The 20337-nt window shown below is 33.5% G+C and overlaps 1 protein-coding gene and 1 pseudogene across 7 annotated transcripts; one reads left to right on the top strand and one right to left on the bottom strand.

Annotated features, from left to right (window-relative positions):
• Nucleotides 1-4880: 4880 nt before the first annotated feature.
• On the top strand, nt 4881-5395 carry LOC132609027 (LOB domain-containing protein 21-like; annotated as a pseudogene).
• A 2163-nt stretch (nt 5396-7558) lies between these two features.
• On the bottom strand, nt 7559-14582 carry LOC132609026 (trihelix transcription factor ENAP2-like). 7 transcript variants are annotated; one of them, XR_009570648.1, is made up of 4 exons: nt 13720-14581; nt 9120-9226; nt 8583-8630; nt 7559-7957 (listed from the first exon to the last, which is right to left on the bottom strand). XR_009570648.1 is itself a non-coding variant. In XM_060322861.1 (3 exons), the coding sequence occupies exons 1-2, from the start codon at nt 14351-14353 to the stop codon at nt 8620-8622; spliced, it is 645 nt and encodes a 214-aa protein (XP_060178844.1). In that variant the 5' UTR covers nt 14354-14580; the 3' UTR covers nt 7559-7957; nt 8583-8619. The 7 variants fall into 7 exon arrangements, 4 of the variants coding, with proteins under 4 accessions (XP_060178844.1, XP_060178845.1, XP_060178842.1 ...); XR_009570649.1 differs by having other exon boundaries at nt 9120-9267; nt 13720-14580; XR_009570647.1 differs by lacking the exon at nt 8583-8630.
• Nucleotides 14583-20337: the final 5755 nt, after the last annotated feature.

Genomic DNA, 20337 nt, shown 5'->3' on the forward strand with positions numbered 1-20337 from the left:
CTGTTTAAAACCAAATTATAAATGAATCACACTTAATTTACACATACACTTTTTTAACTTAATTATTTTTAGTAGTATATATAATTTTACCTTATTAGATCAGTTAGTCATAGTAATTTGATACGATTTGGTGTAATCACTAAATTTCACTTGAATTGATATGCATGTCTCATGTTAAACTTGCAAGCAAATACATCGACAACTCTTAAAATTTGCTAGCAAATTTCATTTAGATACTTGAACTACAACTTGTTCTAATTGAACACCTGATGAACACATGATAAAGTGTTTGGATTAGACACTTTCGGTTCAAAATTTGAATTTTTTTACGCATGTTCTCAAGTTCCTATCATGTAGATAAGTTGATCACTGAAAATATGTCATCTTCATTAATTATACGAATTAACCTCAATAAGCAGTGAACCTCAGGCTTGTTCCAATTGAGGATGATGTGTATAGTTAAAGACGTTTGAGAACACACGTAAAAGTTTTTTTCAAAATTTGAACCGAAAATATCTAATAGGAACAACTTATCATATGTTTTAGGTGTTCAACTGAAACAAGTCGTAGTTCGAGTATTTAAATAAAATTTGATGGCAAGTTCAGGGGTCTATTTATTAGTTAAGCCTTCATGTACGAATACACGAATACATACATACCCCACTATTTCCTATCCACTACCCATCGTAAGCTCAGCAATGGATCAGTGTTTTCATCTGCATTGACTTCTTTTCAAAAAATAACAAGAGAAGTTGTTGCTACTTCATGGAATGACAAAAATATGGCCTATGCAGGTCTCGAACCTGCGACTTTGGCGTTATTTGCACGACACTCTAACCAACTGAGCTAATGAGCCTGATGACATTTCAGTGCAAGAGATATCGAAATATTTAATTTTGTGTCTTATTTGACTAACCACGAAGGAAAGACTTTTGAATAAGTAAATATGTGTCTAATTTATCAAAATATTCTTTGAAATTTGTGATCCTAAATGTGCTATGTGGGATATTAGAATTAAAAAAAAAAATTATCTTTTTTAAACATACTAAAAGAAAATTTTTAGGCATAAACAGAAATAAGTATCTATTAAGTTAAGATATGCTTAGGCCTACAAATAGGAAGAGCCAAAACGGTGTTAGAGTGAAGTTTTTACTACTATATAGAAGCACCAGTTGGTGCCTTCGTCGTCCATTTTTCGTCATCCGTTTGTGGGCAAAAAAAAATAAATTGCGGGCTCACATATTTTAAACAACTACTAATATTTTTTTTTTTAAATTGTGGGCCCACATATTTTAAACAACTACTAATATTTAAAAAAAAATTGTGGCCCACATACTTTAAACAACTACTAATATTTAAAAAAAAATTGTGAGCCCTATATTAAACACCAACCAGTAATAAAAAAAAAAAGTGAAACTCATCACATCCAAACTCATGGAAAAAAAAAAGTGGAAAAAAAGTGGAACCCACCACATCCAAACTCACGGGAAAAAGAAAGTGGATCCCATATTAACAAAATCAAGCAATATTAAAAAAAAAAAAGTGAATCCCATATTAAAAAAACAAACAATGTTAAAAAAAAGTGCTTAGAAAATCAAACAATTAAATCAATAATGATGGATTCATTGCCACATGTGTATCAACCCATTAGAGGGAGCAAATGAAATTATTGTACAGCAACATACTTAAAATACAAAAATGCTTAGAAAATCAAACAATTAAATCAATAATGATGGATTTATTGCAACATGCGTATCAACCCATTAGTGAGAGTAAATGAAATTATTGTACAGCAACATACTTAAAATACTTATATATATATATATCCGTTTTCTCCACATATTTTAAACAACTACTAATATTAAAAAAAAAATTGTGGGCCCACATATTTTAAACAACTACTAATATTTAAAAACAACTACTAATATTTAAAAAAAAATGTGGCCCACATAGTTTAAATAACTACTAATATTTTTTTAAAAAATTATGGGCCCCATATTAAACACCAACCAGTAATAAAAAAAAGAGGAACCCACCACATCCAAACTCACGGGAAAAAAAAAGTGGATCCCATATTAACAAAATCAAGCAATATTAAAAAAAAAAGTGAATCCCATATTAAAAAAACAAATAATGTTAAAAAAAAAAGTGCTTAGAAAATCAAACAATTAAATCAATAATGATGGATTCATTGTCACATGCGTATCAACCCATTAGAGGGAGCAAATGAAATTATTGTATAGCAACATACTTAAAATACAAAAATGCTTAGAAAATCAAACAATTAAATCAATAATGATGGATTTATTGCAACATGCGTATCAACCCATTAGTGGGAGCAAGTGAAATTATTGTACAACAACATACTTAAAATACTTATATATATATATATATATATATATATATATATATATATATATATATATATATCCGTTTTCCAATTTTTGAAAAAAATAAAATTGTGGGCCCATATAGCCTGATGGATTCATTGCCACATGCGTATCAACCCATTAGAGGGAGCAAATAGAATTATTGTACAGCAACATACTTAAAATACAAAAGTGCTTAGAAAATCAAATAATTAAATCAATAATGATGGATTTATTGCCACATGCATATCAACCCATTAGTGGGAGCAAATGAAATTATTGTACAGCAACATACTTAAAATATTAAAAAAAAAAGTGTGGTCCCCATATTAAACACCAACCAATATTAAAAAAATTCAAAAAAACACCAACCAATTAAGCATTTAAAAAAAAAGTGTGGTCCCCATATTAAACACCAACCAATATTAAAAAATAGAAAAACACCAACCAATATTAAAAAAAAAAAAAAGTAAATAAAGTGGAACCCATCATCTCTAAACTCACGGGAAAAAAAAGGTGGATTCCATATTAACAAAATCAAGCAATATAAAAAAAAAAGTGAATCCCATATTAAAAAAAACAAACAATGTCAAAAAAAAGTGCAGACTTTGTATTCATAGCAAACACTAATATAATAAATTTTTAGATACGGAGCACGAACTATAATGTTATATTAATCGTGTTTTGAACATATATATATATATGCATAAAAATAGTGCAAACTAATAATGTCCAAAAGGATGGGCCACATACTAAACAATACCAAGCAATATAAAAAAAATAAAAAAATAAAAAAAATTATATAAAGCATGGGTTTAGACCCATCGTCCGTTGTCCCTTAAAAAAAAAGGGGGGGGGGGGGGGGGGGGGGGGGGGGGGATACTAAATAACATCGAGCAATTAAAAAAAAAGAAAAAAAAATGGAACTCACCATCTCCAAACTCATGAGAAAAAAAAATGGACCCCATATTATCAAAATCAAGCAATATAAAAAAAAAAGTGAACCCCATATTAAAAAAAATATACTGTTAAAAAAAGTGCAGACTTTATATTCGTAGCAAACACTAATATAATAAAGTTTTAGATACGGAGCACAAACTATAATGTTATAGTAATCGTGTTTTGAACATAGTATATATATATATATATATATATATATATATATATATATATATATATATATATATTATGCATAAAAATAGTACAAACTAATAATGTCAAAAAAAAAAAAAGTGCACCCCATAAATGGTGGACCCTATACTAAACGACATCAAGCAATATAAAAAAAAAAAAAAAAAAAAAGTGGATCCTACCATCTCCAAACTCACGATAAAAAAAAGTGGACCCCATATTAACAAAATCAAGTAATATAAAAAAAAAGTGAACCCCATATTAAAAAAATAATGTCAAAAAAAAAGTACAGACTTTATATTCGTAGTAAACACTAATATAATAAAGTTTTAGATACGGAGTACAAATATATATATATATAGGCATAAAAATAGTGCAAATTACTAATGTCAAAAAAAAAAAAAAAGTGCACCCCCTATTAAAAAATCAAATAATATTCATGTAATTTCCAATGTATCTCATTAAGTCAATAATGATGAATTCATTACCACGTGCATGTCAATCCATGAAATTACTTTTCTTCAAAAGGTTAAGTAATCAAACCATACAATTTTTTTTTTTATATTAACCTGAGATCTAATCTAGCTATTAAACTGTTGTATTTGCTATTCCGCCATGTCATTTATTTGTTATGTTTACTAAAATAAATATACTTAAAATATTTATATTTTAAAATAAGATAGAATTTAATTACTTTTTTATTTTTATTCTTACTCTAATAAATGTGAAAAGAAATTAATGTCGTAAAAAAATATATATATTAAATGCAGATCAAATAATGAATAAGGTAAATTAGTCAAATTATAATTCTAATCGACGTTTTCTTAAAAAACCATGCAAAAGACAACATGACAAGTAAAATGAGCTAAACCGAGAATATTTACTAAAAATTAAAAAATAGTATTTTTTCGTTTAAATAAAAAATAAATTTCTACTTTGTTTCGTTTTAAACATGTAAAATTAATTTAATAATTTGAATTAGAATTGTCCAAATCAAAATTTGATAAAAAATAATAAGTATTTTACATCTTTAAATTAGTCGAATTAAAATTGAAAGTATCAACTGATGCTTAAATATTGCTATTGTTTTATCTCAAATAGAAGAAAATAGTTTCCTTTTAAACAAGTCTTCTCTTTTAAAAAATATTAATAAATTTGCCGATTTTGTGTTCATAGCAAACATTAATATAATAAAATTTTAGATACGGAGCACAAACTACAATGTTATATCAATCGTGTTTTGAACATAATATATACTTTATATATATATTATTACTATTTAAAAACAACTACATATATATAAATGCACTATAATCTAAAGTGTTGGGCCCGTGCGCAGCACGAGCATAGGCCGTCTAGTAAAGAGAGAAAGAGGAAGGCATGAAGAGTCACGAGCCACGTTCAAGCTCTTCTTGTGCAGCTTGCAAGTTCTTAAAGAGAAGGTGCATTCCAAACTGTCAATTTGCTCCATACTTCCGATCCAACGAGCCCAAGAAATTCGCCAACGTTCACAAGGTGTTTGGGGCTAGTAAGGTGAGCAAGATCCTTAACGAAGTACCCGAGGAGCAACGAGAAGATACCGTTCATTCTCTCGTTTATGAGGCTGAGGTGAGGCTGAGGGACCCTGTTTACGGTTGCATTGGTGCCATAGCTTCGTTACAGCGGAAGATGGTGAGCTACAACATGATCTGATGCTTGTTCGAACTCGCCTTGCTTATTGTGCTGCTAACCAAAACATAGCCACTAATTGTTATGACCCTTTCAATCCCAAAATGCCTTGCGATTTTCTGGACGTTCCTGTCTCCAATAAGTACTTGGATTGCTATGCTCAAAGTTCCTTTAGCATGGACCATGGTGGATCTACTAATGAATTTGGCCAAGTTCCATTTCCTTGATCACTACCCCATGTCTTTGCTTCTGTGTCTAGTGTTATTATTAGTTCTATTAATAACTTCAAGGACCTTACCAGAATGGTAATAGAACTCCATGCTATTCGTTGTAATTATTAAAACAGACGTGATGGGGATAAATAAATATAAAAGAAAAAAACAATTTTGCTGACACATGGAAATTTAGCGTAAAATTCCAAATTGGGTAATTGATTGTATTAGATACTTTAAAAACTCGGTAAGCTGCTAACTTTCAGCTTTAGCAATAACTACGTTTCTTTTGAGCCAAGGGTCCACAAATGGTGTTAGTGTTTCAATGAGTTGACTTCCTTTGGTATAACACGGTCTACAGTTCACACTGCACAGCTATGTTACTCGGACTATTCAAAAATGTCGACGGGTATATGTCGGATTCTCCAAAATTAGTGCATTTTTAGAGAATCCAACATTAGTGCGGCGGTATTTCTGCGTACTATAATGTAGGTTCAATACATCAAGGATACGTAAACGTTCGGATCATCATTTTAGGGGTTGAAAAGGTACCCGAAGTAAGTTTTGTTTAAGGTTTAAGTGTTTTATTTTTTAAGGTTTTGATTTAAGCGTGTTATTTTTTAATCTAAAAAATATAGGGGGAAAAACTAGTTGTAAAGTAGTCAAACTTTAGATGGTCATAACTTTGTGCTCGGACGTCCGTTTTACGCGTTTTTTTTAACTTGCGTAGTTTTTCGAGATCTACGCGGACAAACCGCCTTTAGCCGAGCCGATTTTAAAAAAACACCTTTTATCCCGTTCAATTTCAATTTTTCCCTAAATTGGCGTGAGATTTTCAGTTTTATTTACTTATAAGATGATGATACGCAGTAGATTTCAACGTTAAAATCCCGGGGTAATGTAGCTGTGAATGTCAATTTCACTTCTGCGGTTTCAATTTTTGAAAATAAAGCTGACTAATTTTCTCGACATAGAAAGTTGACTAAAATAACCTTACAGTCAAACACTAAGTTTTTTCAAACAAAACTTAATTCGGGCGCCTTTTCAACCCCTAAAATGACGATCCGAACGTATACGTATCCTTGATGTATTGAGCCTACATTATTGTACGCAGAAAAAATATCAGGTTCTATATAAAATATTAACATTTCGGAGTCTTGACACACGACTAATCATTAGTCAAAGTATGGAAAAAAACACTAAGTGTTGAAAAAAATAAATTTGGCCAATTTTTTTTTTAGTGCTCGCTATTTTACTGCGCTATACAAACAAAAAAAAAAATCTTTAGCGCAGTAAAATATTGCGCTAAAGCAGTTAAAAACCTTTTGGCAACGGCTTTATTTTCAATAAATCTAAACCCTAAAAATAAAAAACCTTAAGCTAATGACAACAAGTCTTCAAACAAAAATGGACGTCGATGTATATAGAACATTTAAACCTAAAGTTTACAAATAAAACTTACTTCGGGCACCTTTTCAACCCCTAAAATGACGATTCGAACGTTTACGTATCCTTGATGTATTGAGCCTACATTATTGTACGCAGAAAAAAATATCAGGTTCTATATAAAATATTAACGTTTAGGAGTCTTGACACACGACTAATCATTGGTCAAAGTATGAAAAAAAAACACTAAGTGTTGCAAAAAATAAAGTTGGCTAATTTTTTTTTTTTTGGTACTATTTCTATAACGCAATATTTTACTGCGTTATAGATTTTTTTTTTTTTAACAGCTTCTATAACACAGTAAAATACTGCGCTAAAACAGTTAACGGCTCCGTCTCCGTGAACTGCTTTAGCGCAGTAAATTACTACGCTAAAGGTAGTTTTGTAACATTTTTTTTTGTTGGGGTATTTTGGTTCAAAGTGATTTTTTTGGGAGCATTTTGGTTCCGAACTCTATTTATGACGCGTGACCCAGGATCTCCAGCCTACGGTTTCTAGTTGAAATGCTCCAGTGATGTGCCAACAACAGCAAAAACAAAAACGACATATCCAATATAATTCCACAAGTGAAGTCTAGAGAGAATATAGTGTACGCAGACCTTACCCCTACCTTGAGAGGTAAAGTAGTTGTTTCCGAAAGAAATACGGAAGTGGAGATCCAGTGATGTGCGATGACATAGAAACCTGCCAGAGCTTCTGAGCTCTGCCCCAACAATACCCCAGAGGCCTGGGTTATAATAGAGCAAATAATGCAAGTACGTACATTAATCATTCAAGAGAAAGAAGCATCAATGCAGTTGAATGATTCACACAGCCTCAATACTCCGAGAGAAACCCAGTCATTCTTTAGGGGTACTTATCAAGACGTCATAAAACATCAACTAATATGAAACCTACTTAAAATTAAGTGCAACTTCACCCTAATAAATATTACAACTAACCTTGTAGCATAATAACATATAATGTACACAAACATGGCAGATCCAAGTACAAACACACTAAAATCTTAGTTTCTTGAGCTTCTTCTGTTAACTAGACGGAAATTTTACAAGAAACTTCCGGGTGACTTTAGCCCTTGGTCAGCAGCTATTAATTGCCCTAGTAGATGTAACCGCTGCAGAAACTATTTTCCTGTGAAAAGTACATGAAGGTTAGCAAAAGGAACATCTTTCTAGAAAATAGGCAAGTAATTAAAGCTTCGAGTGTATAGCAACATCTACATCATTCAACAATACAAACACATGTGACTTCCAATCATTAGGTAAAGACCAAAAGTAAAGAGGAAGATTTTCTTACCAATATAAAAGCAAAGGGGAATATAAAAAAAGCAAATAGAGAAACAGCTCAGTATGTGTCATATGTGGGTGAGAGAGAGAGGAGATAGAATCCTATGCTAAAAAAGTAGTGCAAAAATTTGCATTACTGTTTCCAAGTCAAATTTTCATAAATCTTGTGCCTCAGATGGCATACAATCAGAGAACATAGAATCTCACACTCTTACCCTGGCAATTCATATGCACAGCAATGAAAGATAAGCATGAATCTTTTTCCACACCATATGACAATTTCGTATCAGGAATTCTGGCAATTAGTCATGATTATGTTCAATATAAAAAGTAAAATCAGAAGCTCCGTTTCATAAGGATGATAACTGTTTTCAAGTAACCCTAGCTTATCCTAAAGATCCTGAGTAAAATACGGCAGTACATTATACAAGTCCATGAAACAAAGCAATGTGGCTCAAGAGTCGCACAACCTTCAACATAACGATGTGTCTTCTTCCTTTCTCTGTCTTAAACACTCACTGGAAGAAAGAGGTAAACTAATTAAAACAAACATCATCAAATAGGATGACAACAACTTGCAACTCCCGCCAAACACAATAAGAAAGCAAAAACTTCAGAAAAATGCAAAAGCTGGTACTTACATTTATTAACAGTAGATCCCTGTAGATTTTCTTGTTATTAATTTTCCCTTACAATTAGCCTGCTCGCAACTAATCACATTATCTTTTGAATAACCAGAGTAAGTATGAGGCAAGTTTAGCCAGAAATGAAGCACACCACTTTGCTCATATCACTCTTAGCTCAGACAAGCCAATGCTCTCATATAGCCACATCTTTATGATGTTGCGATGAAGGCTTACTCAAACATCCAACAAAGAAGTAAAAGGTACAGTTATGGTTCCCTTTCCTCAAATGTTTTAACTGAACAGTAAGCTCCAGATTTTGAAGAATAAAGTGAGTGCCAGAATTTAGAGTATAAACTCAACCATTTAGATTCAAATGTATACCTCAATTTAACTTCTAAAACAATTCCCATTAGACCATGTGCACCTGCTATTTGAGCTCCAGTTGTCTTAGATATCCCATAGTACTTGCTCATTACAAATGAGAAACCCTGCGATCCTTGCATTTATGTTGCAGATCCAAGATAAGCAGCTAGTCCCAATGAAAAGTTGATTGAGATGCCACAGTATACGATCTATCAGAAGGTGTACGTGGTAACCATAAATTGCTTCTATTAACCAAGTCCACAAAATTAATAGGACGAAAAGTTAAAGAGAATGAGGTAAACTGGAAAGTGCCAAAAAAGAATTTTAGGCCAATTTTCAAGGAGAGGTAGTATTGAGGGTGATAATCACCAAGGAAAATGTTGAGCGCCAAGAAGAAGTGACAAGTCACTAAGATGGTCAATATATTTGACAATTATTGTCAATTGAACTCGATGTAGTAGGATTTAGTAAGTAAACAAAGTGCGAACATTCTGGTCAAAATGAAATAGACCGAGTCACCGAGATAAACCACATCTGACTAGCTTCAAATTTGAAGTGTCAAATATACAGTTTTGCTTACTATGAAGGAAATACCAATCCAAAATTTCTACTGTTTTCTTACAAGTAATAACCATGTTGATGGTTGTAAATAGATTATACTCATATGTTTTTTGATGAAGGTAAATAGATTATACTCATATGTAATCTAGAAGATTTGTATAAAAGTGTTCCACATCACGAAATGCGACTATAAACATTGAAAGTGTGAATATTACATTTGTCTTCAGATATTTCCTGAATCTGTTCTCCTTTTATCTCTCTTCTATCTCATATGGTATCAAAGTTATTGTGAAATTACTCCTTGTCAGCCGATGTCTAGCAGAAGAATTTTCCTGGTGCGTGCATTTTTTCGGCTTCTTTTCATTTATTTATTAACCGTGGTGCCTGGGATGCTATTGTCGCATCTGTTAAAGTTTCTGTTGCTTTCTGTGAGTGCTGTACATAAACCAGTAGTACCTATCAACTCAAAATTTTCATGTGAATCAAGCCCAAAAAGCCACGCTACAACAGGAGTTCCCATGTGCCTCCACAGGCCACCAGCAGTCATTCTTCAGCGCCACACCATGTCATACGCCTGTATGGAAGTTTTTGACGATCTTTCGAAATTGCTTTAGTACATTGGGGATCGATTGGTCCATCTCCTCGGACCCATCTTGATCCCAAGAGATACCAACATCAAAAACTCCAAGTATTGACAACACAATAAACTCTGAAGAAGACTTTCTACTGTCAATCATTTTTTTTAAAACTTCTAGGCTACCTGAAGGCCAATTAATGTTTTGACACTTCCCTTCTGAGCTTTTAAACTTCTGGATGAACGAACAGCTTCCATCATCTATTCATTTTCTGCTCTGTCAGCACTCCAATATCTCACCCTTCCCAACCTCATTGAGGCACCGCTGTGTTGCTGCACACACATTCCAGTGACGAATTTCCCTCCGGCTTATCTTGTCCGCCCACGCTTACGATTCAACCCATAATGGCACCTCGACTTCAAGATCATCAACAATAAGCTTCAGTGATCCCAAAATTTGATGCGGGTAAATCTCACACATCCTATCGTATGGGTTCTATTTCCGGTATCTTCTCAATTTCTAAGAATCCAGGGAATCGATCTCCAATTGTCTTGAGGACTTCTCTGATAAGAAGGAAAACCAGCAACTTTATCCAGACATGACTGGGACCATCACTCCAAATGCAATTCATATTTATTGAAGTTTCACCTCCCATTTTTAGATCTTTTCACCTCAACCCTCGATGGAAATTCAATCAAGAAATAACCACCACTCATTCCTTAATTACAACACCTGCTTGAATCCTCCAAGTTCTATCTACCCATTGTTGTAGTTCAATGTGATTCGGAGGAATCAAAATCACTGCGGCCAACAGAACTAACTAAACATCTACTCAGACATTCCATTTTGCCTTTAATAAAGCATATGTCGATCTTGAACTGATTGCACTCAAGATTCATTTTCCACGATCTTGATATTGTGTGGGCCATGCCTTGATTTGAGCTACTTGGGCATCGGTTCCTTTCTTGTTACCTGTTTGCGAATCTTCAAGCTGATTCACCCATTTATCAAGAAAATTCCTTATTTTATTCCCTGAATATTCCCATCCAGCATTACCTTCAAGGACATCAAGGACTCTAATATACCTTCCAAAAGAATTAAAGTTTTGGATGACATGGTAGGAATATAATTGATTGGTGTTTCTCCATTTTTGATAACGTTATTTTTTTATCAGAAATTTTTTTATTTTTCTGATTAGGTTGATAGGTGTTTCTCCATCTCCTACATATCTTGTGTTTCCCCTCAGAAGCCCATTTCATATATTGAAAGAGGTCAAGAATGCTGAAGTTATCAATAGTAATTCAGTTGATAAAACTTTTCCTCCTCTCAACAGTTGCAAACACATTATCACTTAGCTCCAACAACTTGAAACTTTTGTTTCCAGCCAAAAACACCATATTCCTAATTTCCTACCTATTTTATCTTTCTTTTTTTCATGAAATAAGTGGTAAATTCCTACCTATATTATCTTGCCAACCTTGCAACAATCACCTATCTCGTCATCGTATGCTAAAGTTCAGTTACTTAGTGATTGCTACTCAACTAAACAAGTAGACAAAAAGAAGATGGGTAGCAGATAAGAGCACGAGTAAACAGCTCTAGGGGAGTTAAGAGAGAAGGCGAAGATTTCAAAAGAGGTTGAGATGAGATAACAGAGGGTTTAGGAAAAGAGAGAGAAGAGAGATTCAGAAAAGAGAAAGAAGTTTAGGGATATGAGAATAGTCAAACAATCTCCCGCACAATCAATTGGAGAAGAGGTTAATGAAAGTTGCATGCCTCCCAAGACAGAGAAAAGACCCCATTCCAAAAGTGTGTGAGATCTCTATAGTGTTACCTGCACCAACACGTGGAGATCTGATTAATAACACTCCTACAACTCTACAACATTACATCCTGACCTATCATTGTTGTCGGCATCCCACATAAGGGTCGAATGATCCAAGCCATGCATCAAATCTTTCACCAATTGTGGACTTATCTCCTACACATAACGCACTTGTGGCCATTAGGAAAGGCAAAATCCTATTTCTATATATACATCTTTTAATTATGCTCATTGTAATAATCCAATTATGCTTTATTATCGTCCTTATCCCCTATTGTTATCTTATTCCTAAGTCAACGGGCAAAGATATTTCTCATTTAGGCAGGCAACATGCTATGATGTAACTGTAAGAGATATTTGTTTTACACTGTCAAGAAAAAAAGAGCCTAAAACCCTAACTTGCCTACCAGCCAGCTTACGTATCTTCTATCCACATCTTCCAAACATATGAACTATACACTCTAATATGCTGGAGAATGCACAAGGTTCTTGAAAATCCACGAAAACTATGGAAAGCTAGGCTGCATACGCAATCTGTCAAGGAACATCCTAAAGTCTAAGACCCAGTCACAATCACAAATAGTAAGAAAGTTGAAAATAAACATCGCTTACATAGCAGTAATTATAAAGACTTAATGGTTTAGCCTATGAAGCAATAAAGAAGCATGACGAAAAAGGCTGGGAATTATGAGGATTTGTAACATAACAACGATGTAATATATACAGCCAACAACCAATAGCTTGCATTAATAACTGCAGACATGATGGGTTATGCACTCATGAGAAACATCTTTAGTGGACAATTTTACTCAAAACTGGACCTCGGGAAACCATAGTAACTGATTATCAGTGATCTCTTAAGGATGATTCTAGTCTCTAACTTCAAGTATGATCCAATTGATTGTGTGAAGAACATGATATTCTGGTTTTGGTAAATTTCACTGCTTTTAAGGACATAAAAAACTTGGTTTGTGAAGCACACCAAAAGAGCCCCTTCAAGTACTCAATTCAGACAGATTATTTTTACTATTTCTTCAGCAATCTATGACAAAATTAGTTTCGTCTTAGGAAATTCCCAGATTCCAGACAGAAATTGATTCATTTTTCCAAACTTTAAATAACCTGTTTAACCCTTGACAGACCCAAACTCCAACATTCTAACACTCTGTTTGGATGGTTGTTATGTATTGTTTCATAATGCATTGTATATATTGTATTGTGTTGTATTGTATCGTATTGTGTTGTTTCGATGAATACAACATTTGGATAGATTCTATCGTTTTCTATCGTTACATAATGTCACACATCAACAATTTGAAGCATAAACCTACAAGAAAAGTAGGGTACGGGATAGAGATACTAGAAAATGTAGGGTAAAAGATAAATTAGTATTATTATTATTATATAATATGTTAAAGGTAAAATGGGCAAAAAAAAAAGGTAATGATGCGACCGCACCAAATCACAAAACGGAACTTTTCTTCGCTACATAAATCCATCGATACAATACAATAGAATTTAAGTAACAATCAAAACAAACATTGTATTTAAACTAACAACACAATACAATAACGTAACAACCATCCAAAAAAGCAATAAAGAACAGCTAAATCAATAAAGGCAAAGCCAAGAGCACAGTAATTATCCGAAAATTCACCTGTCGAACAAGGATGCTTGGCAGGACGTTGTTTAGACCTCTCGATCTTCAACTGAGTTTCCATAAACATATTCATCCTTTGAACCTCAAGTTCCTTAGTGAATTCCATCCTCTCCTTCTCCAATTCCATCATTTTTTGCTGCTTTAAGCTTTCAATCCTTTCATATATCTCTCCAAACCTCAATATTGCACGCGATAATTCCTTATACGCCATATTACTCTCCTCATATAACCCTACATACTCCATCCTATTGTCATTTGAACCACTCGAATATGACTTAACGGTAACTGATGATGTGGCAGCCGGTGGTCTAGTAATGAGATAATCAAGGCGGTTATAAAACGGCCATTTTGACGGAATTGACTTGGTTTTCTCAAGTTTGTATTTCTTCTTTAAAGTATCGATACGGTTCTTACACTGTAGATGAGTGCGTTGAGGCTTAACGCCGTTTTGACGTGAGTTAACGGAGTTAGCGACTTCTTTCCAGTCGTGTTGACGGAGATTACCGCGGTTAAGAGTGAGATAGCGGTGGCCCCATGCTTCGATTAGGGTTTCAGTAGCACCTTCACTCCAACAGTCTTCACGTCCACCCGCGTGAAGCCTAGGGGTAGGTGTAGGGGATTCGCTCTCCATAGAGGGTGCTAAGGTGCGCCGGAGCTGAAAGGGAGAAACATCGGGCAGATGGGATAAGGAATGAGTTGGCCGTACATCTGACCGGAAGCATTAGGGGACGGTCAGCAGCTGCTTATTGGAGGATTCGATGGAGTGGGTTTCCTCCCAATTTACTTACCCTCTCACTTCTAAATTTCCCCTTTTTTAAGTATGGATTAATTAATAATTACTTGGGGCTCGTTTTAGTTCGAGAGAGCTAACGATTAACTAATGTCATAATTGAATTTGAAATGAGTTTATCTTTATATTACTTAATCAACCCGCGCCTCGCATACATCTTTTTATTTTTTGTTTTTTATTTAGTTGATAGAAAAGAAATGAAAATCCTATAAGCCCCAAAACTAAAAAATATATGACGACAATATGCATATGAAAAAATAAAACAACTATTAAGCAACACATTTGATAATATTGATCAATAAACACTTCTAAAATAAAAGAAAATAGTAATTGTACGGCTTTTCGGAGTCTTACTGTAATTTTCTTCATATTTTTACCGCTAAATATAGGAAAATATTATGACAAACAAACCATATGGTGAGAGGCTTGTACCTTCGCGTTTTGAAATTGAATGGGACCACGATTTTCTTTCTTATGCTTTCTTTTCTAACGAACATAGTATTGAAAGGGTAATCCTATAGAGTCAGATTAGAAAATTGTCTTTTAAGAGTGTGTTCGGTACGAAGAAAAATGTTTTTCTGGAAATTGTCTTCTTGGAAAAAAAGTGAATTTCTACTTATTTTCTCATATTCATTTAGATAGCGAAAAATAAGTGAATTTCTTACTTATTTTCTCATGTTCGTTTGGTTGGTAGAAAATATTTTCAGGAAAATACCCACCCAAGCCCCACAACTCCACCCCCACCCCTTTTTTTTTTTTGAAGTATTTAATTTTTTTCTGAATTTTCTAAACCACCACATCCCCCTCCACCCCCCGGGTGTGGACCCATACCACACCAACCCCCACAACCACCCACACCCCACCCCCACCCTATTTTTTTTTTGGAGGAGGTGGTGGGGTGTCGGGAAAGGGGGGTGGGGGTTGGGGCAAAAAACCAAAAAAAATAAAAATTCAAAACTTTTTTTCAAAACATAATTAATTTTTTTGGGGGTGGGTAGGGTGGGGCAGGGCAGGGGGTGGGGTGGTGCAAAAAACCAAAAAAAAAAAAATCAAAACTTTTTTTTTCAAAACAATTTTTTTTTTGGGAGAGGGTGGGGGTGGAACGGGGTGGGTGGGTTGGGAGTGCGGGCAGGGGTGGGGTGGTGCGAAAAATTAAAAAAAAATCAAAACTTTTTTTTCAAAACAAAATTAATTTTTTTGGGACGGGGGTGGGGGTGGGGCAGGGTGGGTGGTGTAAAAAACAAAAAAAAATATTCAAAACTTTTTTTCAAAACAAAATTAATTTTTTTTGGGGAGGGGGTGGGGTGGGGGCAGAGTGGGTGGGGTGGTGCAAAAAACCAAAAAAAAATTCAAAACTTTTTTTTCAAAACAAAATTATTATTTTTTTTTGTGTAGGGGGTGGGGCAAGGTGGGGGGCAGGGGTGGGTGGGGGTGGTTGGGGGGTGGGCTGGGTGGTTGGTGGAATGCACTTATAGACTTGTTTTCCCTACTTTTATTAGAGAAGCCATTTTCCCCATTTTTGAGGAACTTATTTTCCTAAAGAAAATGTTTTCCAAAATTTTTACCAAACGAACATGAGAAAATTGGAAAACATTTTCCGGAAAATGTTTTCCTCCATACCGAACACACCCTTAGTTCCAAATTGTGCCAGATGAAAAACATCAAAACCCATGCAAAAACGAACAAATAACAATGCCCCTTTGCTGAATAGCACATGACTTCTTAATACCAATGGCTTTCAAACTGAAAGAAATGAAAAAACCAACTAAAATATATTATCTATAGGTCAACCCATGGAGTATGGCTCTTCTCCGGATTCTGCTAACACGAGATGCTTTATGCACCGGGCTGCTCTTTATTATTGGACGTGTTTATAAAGTGTGTATCTATTATCTAAAAATATTGTGGGGGGAGAATAATCCACTAGTCATTTGATCCGAAGAAGATTGATTGTCGTTTATATCTTTTATGTTACTAACACTTTAATTTCTTCACCACCTATTTAGTAATGAATAAGAGCTTTTAGGGTCTTTAATGGGGAATTCCAATGCACGTGCTTGTGAGTTTTGATTTTCAATAAGGATTATAAAACATTAGGACAATAAATAATAACAATTGTGACTTATTTTTATATACTAATACCAATATTATATGCTTAATGGGGGAAAATAAGGGAAAGGTCAAAAAAATGAGGAAAAAAGGAAAATGTCATTGCTGGCCATAGAGAAGTGTCACATCATCTCAAAGAGAGAGATTGAGCTTGTTTCAATAATAATACACGGACAAAAGTTATAACACTTTTTCGTTTTTCATTTTGTAAACTCCTTATAATCTCAGCAACTTTTATGCGAAGGTTGTTCTCTATTTCACCAGTGTCTCACATTCAGAATAGTTGATTGTTGCTTTGGAGAGTTATTAATTGCATGTACGGTTGTAGACCAATTATCGTATCATATATCCAATAATATAACCAGCAATAAATCTGTTCACCTGTCAAAATATTATACTAACTTAACTAACAAATAAAGAATATTTACACAAAAATGAAGGGAAATTCTCGCCCTATATGATATGGTAAGACGAAAAGGGGGTGTCGATCGACATCGACTCATGTAGTAGAAGCTTCATGTGATTTCTGCTTTTCACTCGTCTTTCTTTGCTCTGAGAAAACCTTCTCCCCCCTTGTTGCTTCGACGAATGTGATGCAAAGTGGCGTAAAAAACAATATAAGCCCCAGGATGAGAAAGAAACAAAAAAGTATTTTAATTTTTTTTGACAAAAAATGTAAATCAAGCGTAAGTTGAGAGGGTATGAACCTTTGGCTAAATCTTTTGCCCGAACATTGGATACATTTTCTACCATTTGGCATCATCTCTCCCATACCAATGCCAATGCACTGCCTAGAGTACACTCTTCCACGTCAGGGGCGGGTGTAATTAATTTATTTTATTTCTGCTATGTGTAAGAGTGGATACATGACCATTTGTTGAAACATTTGGTATTTACTCTAATTTCAAGAACATTCTTAAGAGGAAAAAGGATTTGAAAACTGCCACAATGTAATTGGAATGTGAAACCAGAGACCACTATATATAGTTGATCGGAAATTGGATGGTCAAGTAGACAATTAGAAAGAACAAAAAGTAAGTAATAAATTAGATACTACTTAATACTCATGACTGTATTTATACATGACTGTGTTTATAATCGTTATTACTTCTAATAACGATTGGAGAGTGATACAAAGAGCTTTCATTGGATTTATGATGAAAAATAGACAAGCTGTTTCTGGTGTAGAATGCTAATGCTCCCTTATCAGCTTTATTTTATTCAACTAATAAACTTATCCGTGCTTCGCGCGGTGATACTATTGACATAGTCTCTGGTCCTTTTTCTAATGCTCGGAGATAAAAAATAAAACTTTTCATTTAGTGACTTTTTATATGTATATTTTTCATGCTTAATTTAAAAATCAGCTTTTAAGTTGGGACTCTCTCGCTGACTCGTCCTCTTCTTTCAACATTATCTATTTTCATTTAGCTAATAAAAATTACATGCCAATAAATTACATAGCAAAACACTTTAATATTTCTTGAAGGAGTCTTTTCTTAATGATCTTTGTTCTTATAATTTTGTACGTCTTTTTTAGATTTGTTCTCCTTTTATATACTTTATTTTTTACATTCAACCACAAAATAGCCTTATAAATTTAGAAAGCTCAAAACACATCAAATTTTTTATCAACCTCTTTGTCCAATAAATATAATTTTGAAACATCTGTTATGGATTTACAATCTAATCTTTATCTATATAAATCTAATTTTAAGAATAAAATATAGATATTTAAATATTTAAGAAAACATATTATATGTTGTACACCATAATACACATTTTTCATTTTTATGAAACTATTGGCGAAACAACATCTTTAAAACACCATAAAAAAAAATTCTATATAGCAGATTTTGAGGAAGTTAAGTCCTTTTTGTGGTTCCGACTTTTTTCTATTGTTTGCATATGCGTAGGAAAACAATGACATACTTTTCATGTTATCATTTGTTTGGGGGGCATGTAAAGATAATTACACACACACACTCTCTCTCTCCCCCTATTGTGAGCAATGAAGAGATAACGAAAATCAATTTGAATTTAGAAAAATATCACCCCTAAAATTCAAAGTTACTAAATATGAATTAGCACTATAACTATTAAGTTTGGAACAGACTAAAAGAGTAACAACACGTATATAATATATATACCCTTTTTTTTCGAGCTCTTGAGGAGTGGATACCTTTCTCTCTGATATTGTCGTCACCTATCAGAAACTCAAAATCATTTTAAAAGCAAACACAATAAATAAAATAAAACATAATCTACAACAATGTGCTGTTAGAAAAATATTATTTTTTATTTAATATCTCAAAAATAAAAGGACTATTTCTATAACGTTTTTTATTGGCTTTAATACAAAGACTTGATTCTATTTTATTAGCCTTAATTGCAGAATTTATTTGACATTTTCAAACGGTATTATTATATTCAATTTGTTAATTAATGGTCTTAATGGCCAAATATTGTCTTTATGGTTATTTACTACTCTTAATATTTTTGGACGTTGGCATATGATTAATACAGTGGACGTTGGCAGAGATCCTTCTAGTGCTCATGTTGTTGGATATGGAAATATCAAGAGACAACTTCTACTATATATTCCTATGTTTTTTCTTTTGTGGAGGAGACAGAGACAGAGAATACGATAGAGCCAAACATACTTCCTCTCATATATTTTAGTATAACACTTTATCATATATTTTAGCTGGGTTGTATAAGATAAATCTTTGTTAGATTCTGGCTCCTAGTTTTGTACTAGAAGAGCTTGTTGAATCCTGGGGGATACACCCATACCGGGTGAAATATCCTTAAGGACAGTGCCATTGGCATGCCTCAAGCTACAAAGAATTCTCTACAAGAGTTTGTGATCAAGTATTTTCCTCAAGCTTAGAAGAAGTTCCTACAAGTGTTCGTGATGAAGATAAGTCCCTACAAGTGTTCATGATAAAGAGAAGTCCCTACACTTTTCGTGATGAAGTATTTTCCGTAAGATTTCCAACATGTGCATCACGAAAAAATACCTCGAAAGATTATTACCTTTGTTTTGTAATTCTCACTGTCTTGTGAATTTACCCTCCAAATCAACCTACATAAAAAGAAATTCTACAACAATGTGCATCACTTCTATCTTGTTTTGCAAAATTCATTTTCTCGTGTGATTTACCCTCCTACTGAACCTACAACCATTTTCGTTCGCCTAAGAAGAGTACATACATTTTGTATTTTCAAAACGAAATACGTGAAAAAGCTCACTGACTGTATAGAAGAGTCAGATAAGAGAACGAAAAAAAAATGATGAGCAAAAAAGCACTCACGTTGGGGGAAAAGGAAAAGAAAAGGAGGAAACTTTCTATAAAGAGATTTTGGGATGAGGAGAGTGCAAATGATAAATGAGAAAGAAGAGAAAAAAAATTATGCAATGAATTAGATATGTTTTTGTATTTATAGTAATAATAAAATTAGTATTGATAAATGAATACATCAATTGATTGTAATAAAAGTAGTATTACGTGCACTAATATTGAATGCATTAACTGATCATTGTAACAAAATTAGTATTAAGTGCACTAATTTTCATAAAAATCATTTGGGAAGAATGTTCTTCTTTTCAACGGAAGGATTGGCTGACTCTTCATTGTCATCCATTTCCTGCAATTCTTAATTGCCTTCATAACTTTTCATTTTCCTCTCTATTAAAACAATAATAACGAATA

This window comes from Lycium barbarum, chromosome 9 (assembly GCF_019175385.1).
Source record: "Lycium barbarum isolate Lr01 chromosome 9, ASM1917538v2, whole genome shotgun sequence".
In the NCBI taxonomy this organism is placed as follows: Eukaryota; Viridiplantae; Streptophyta; class Magnoliopsida; order Solanales; family Solanaceae; genus Lycium; species Lycium barbarum.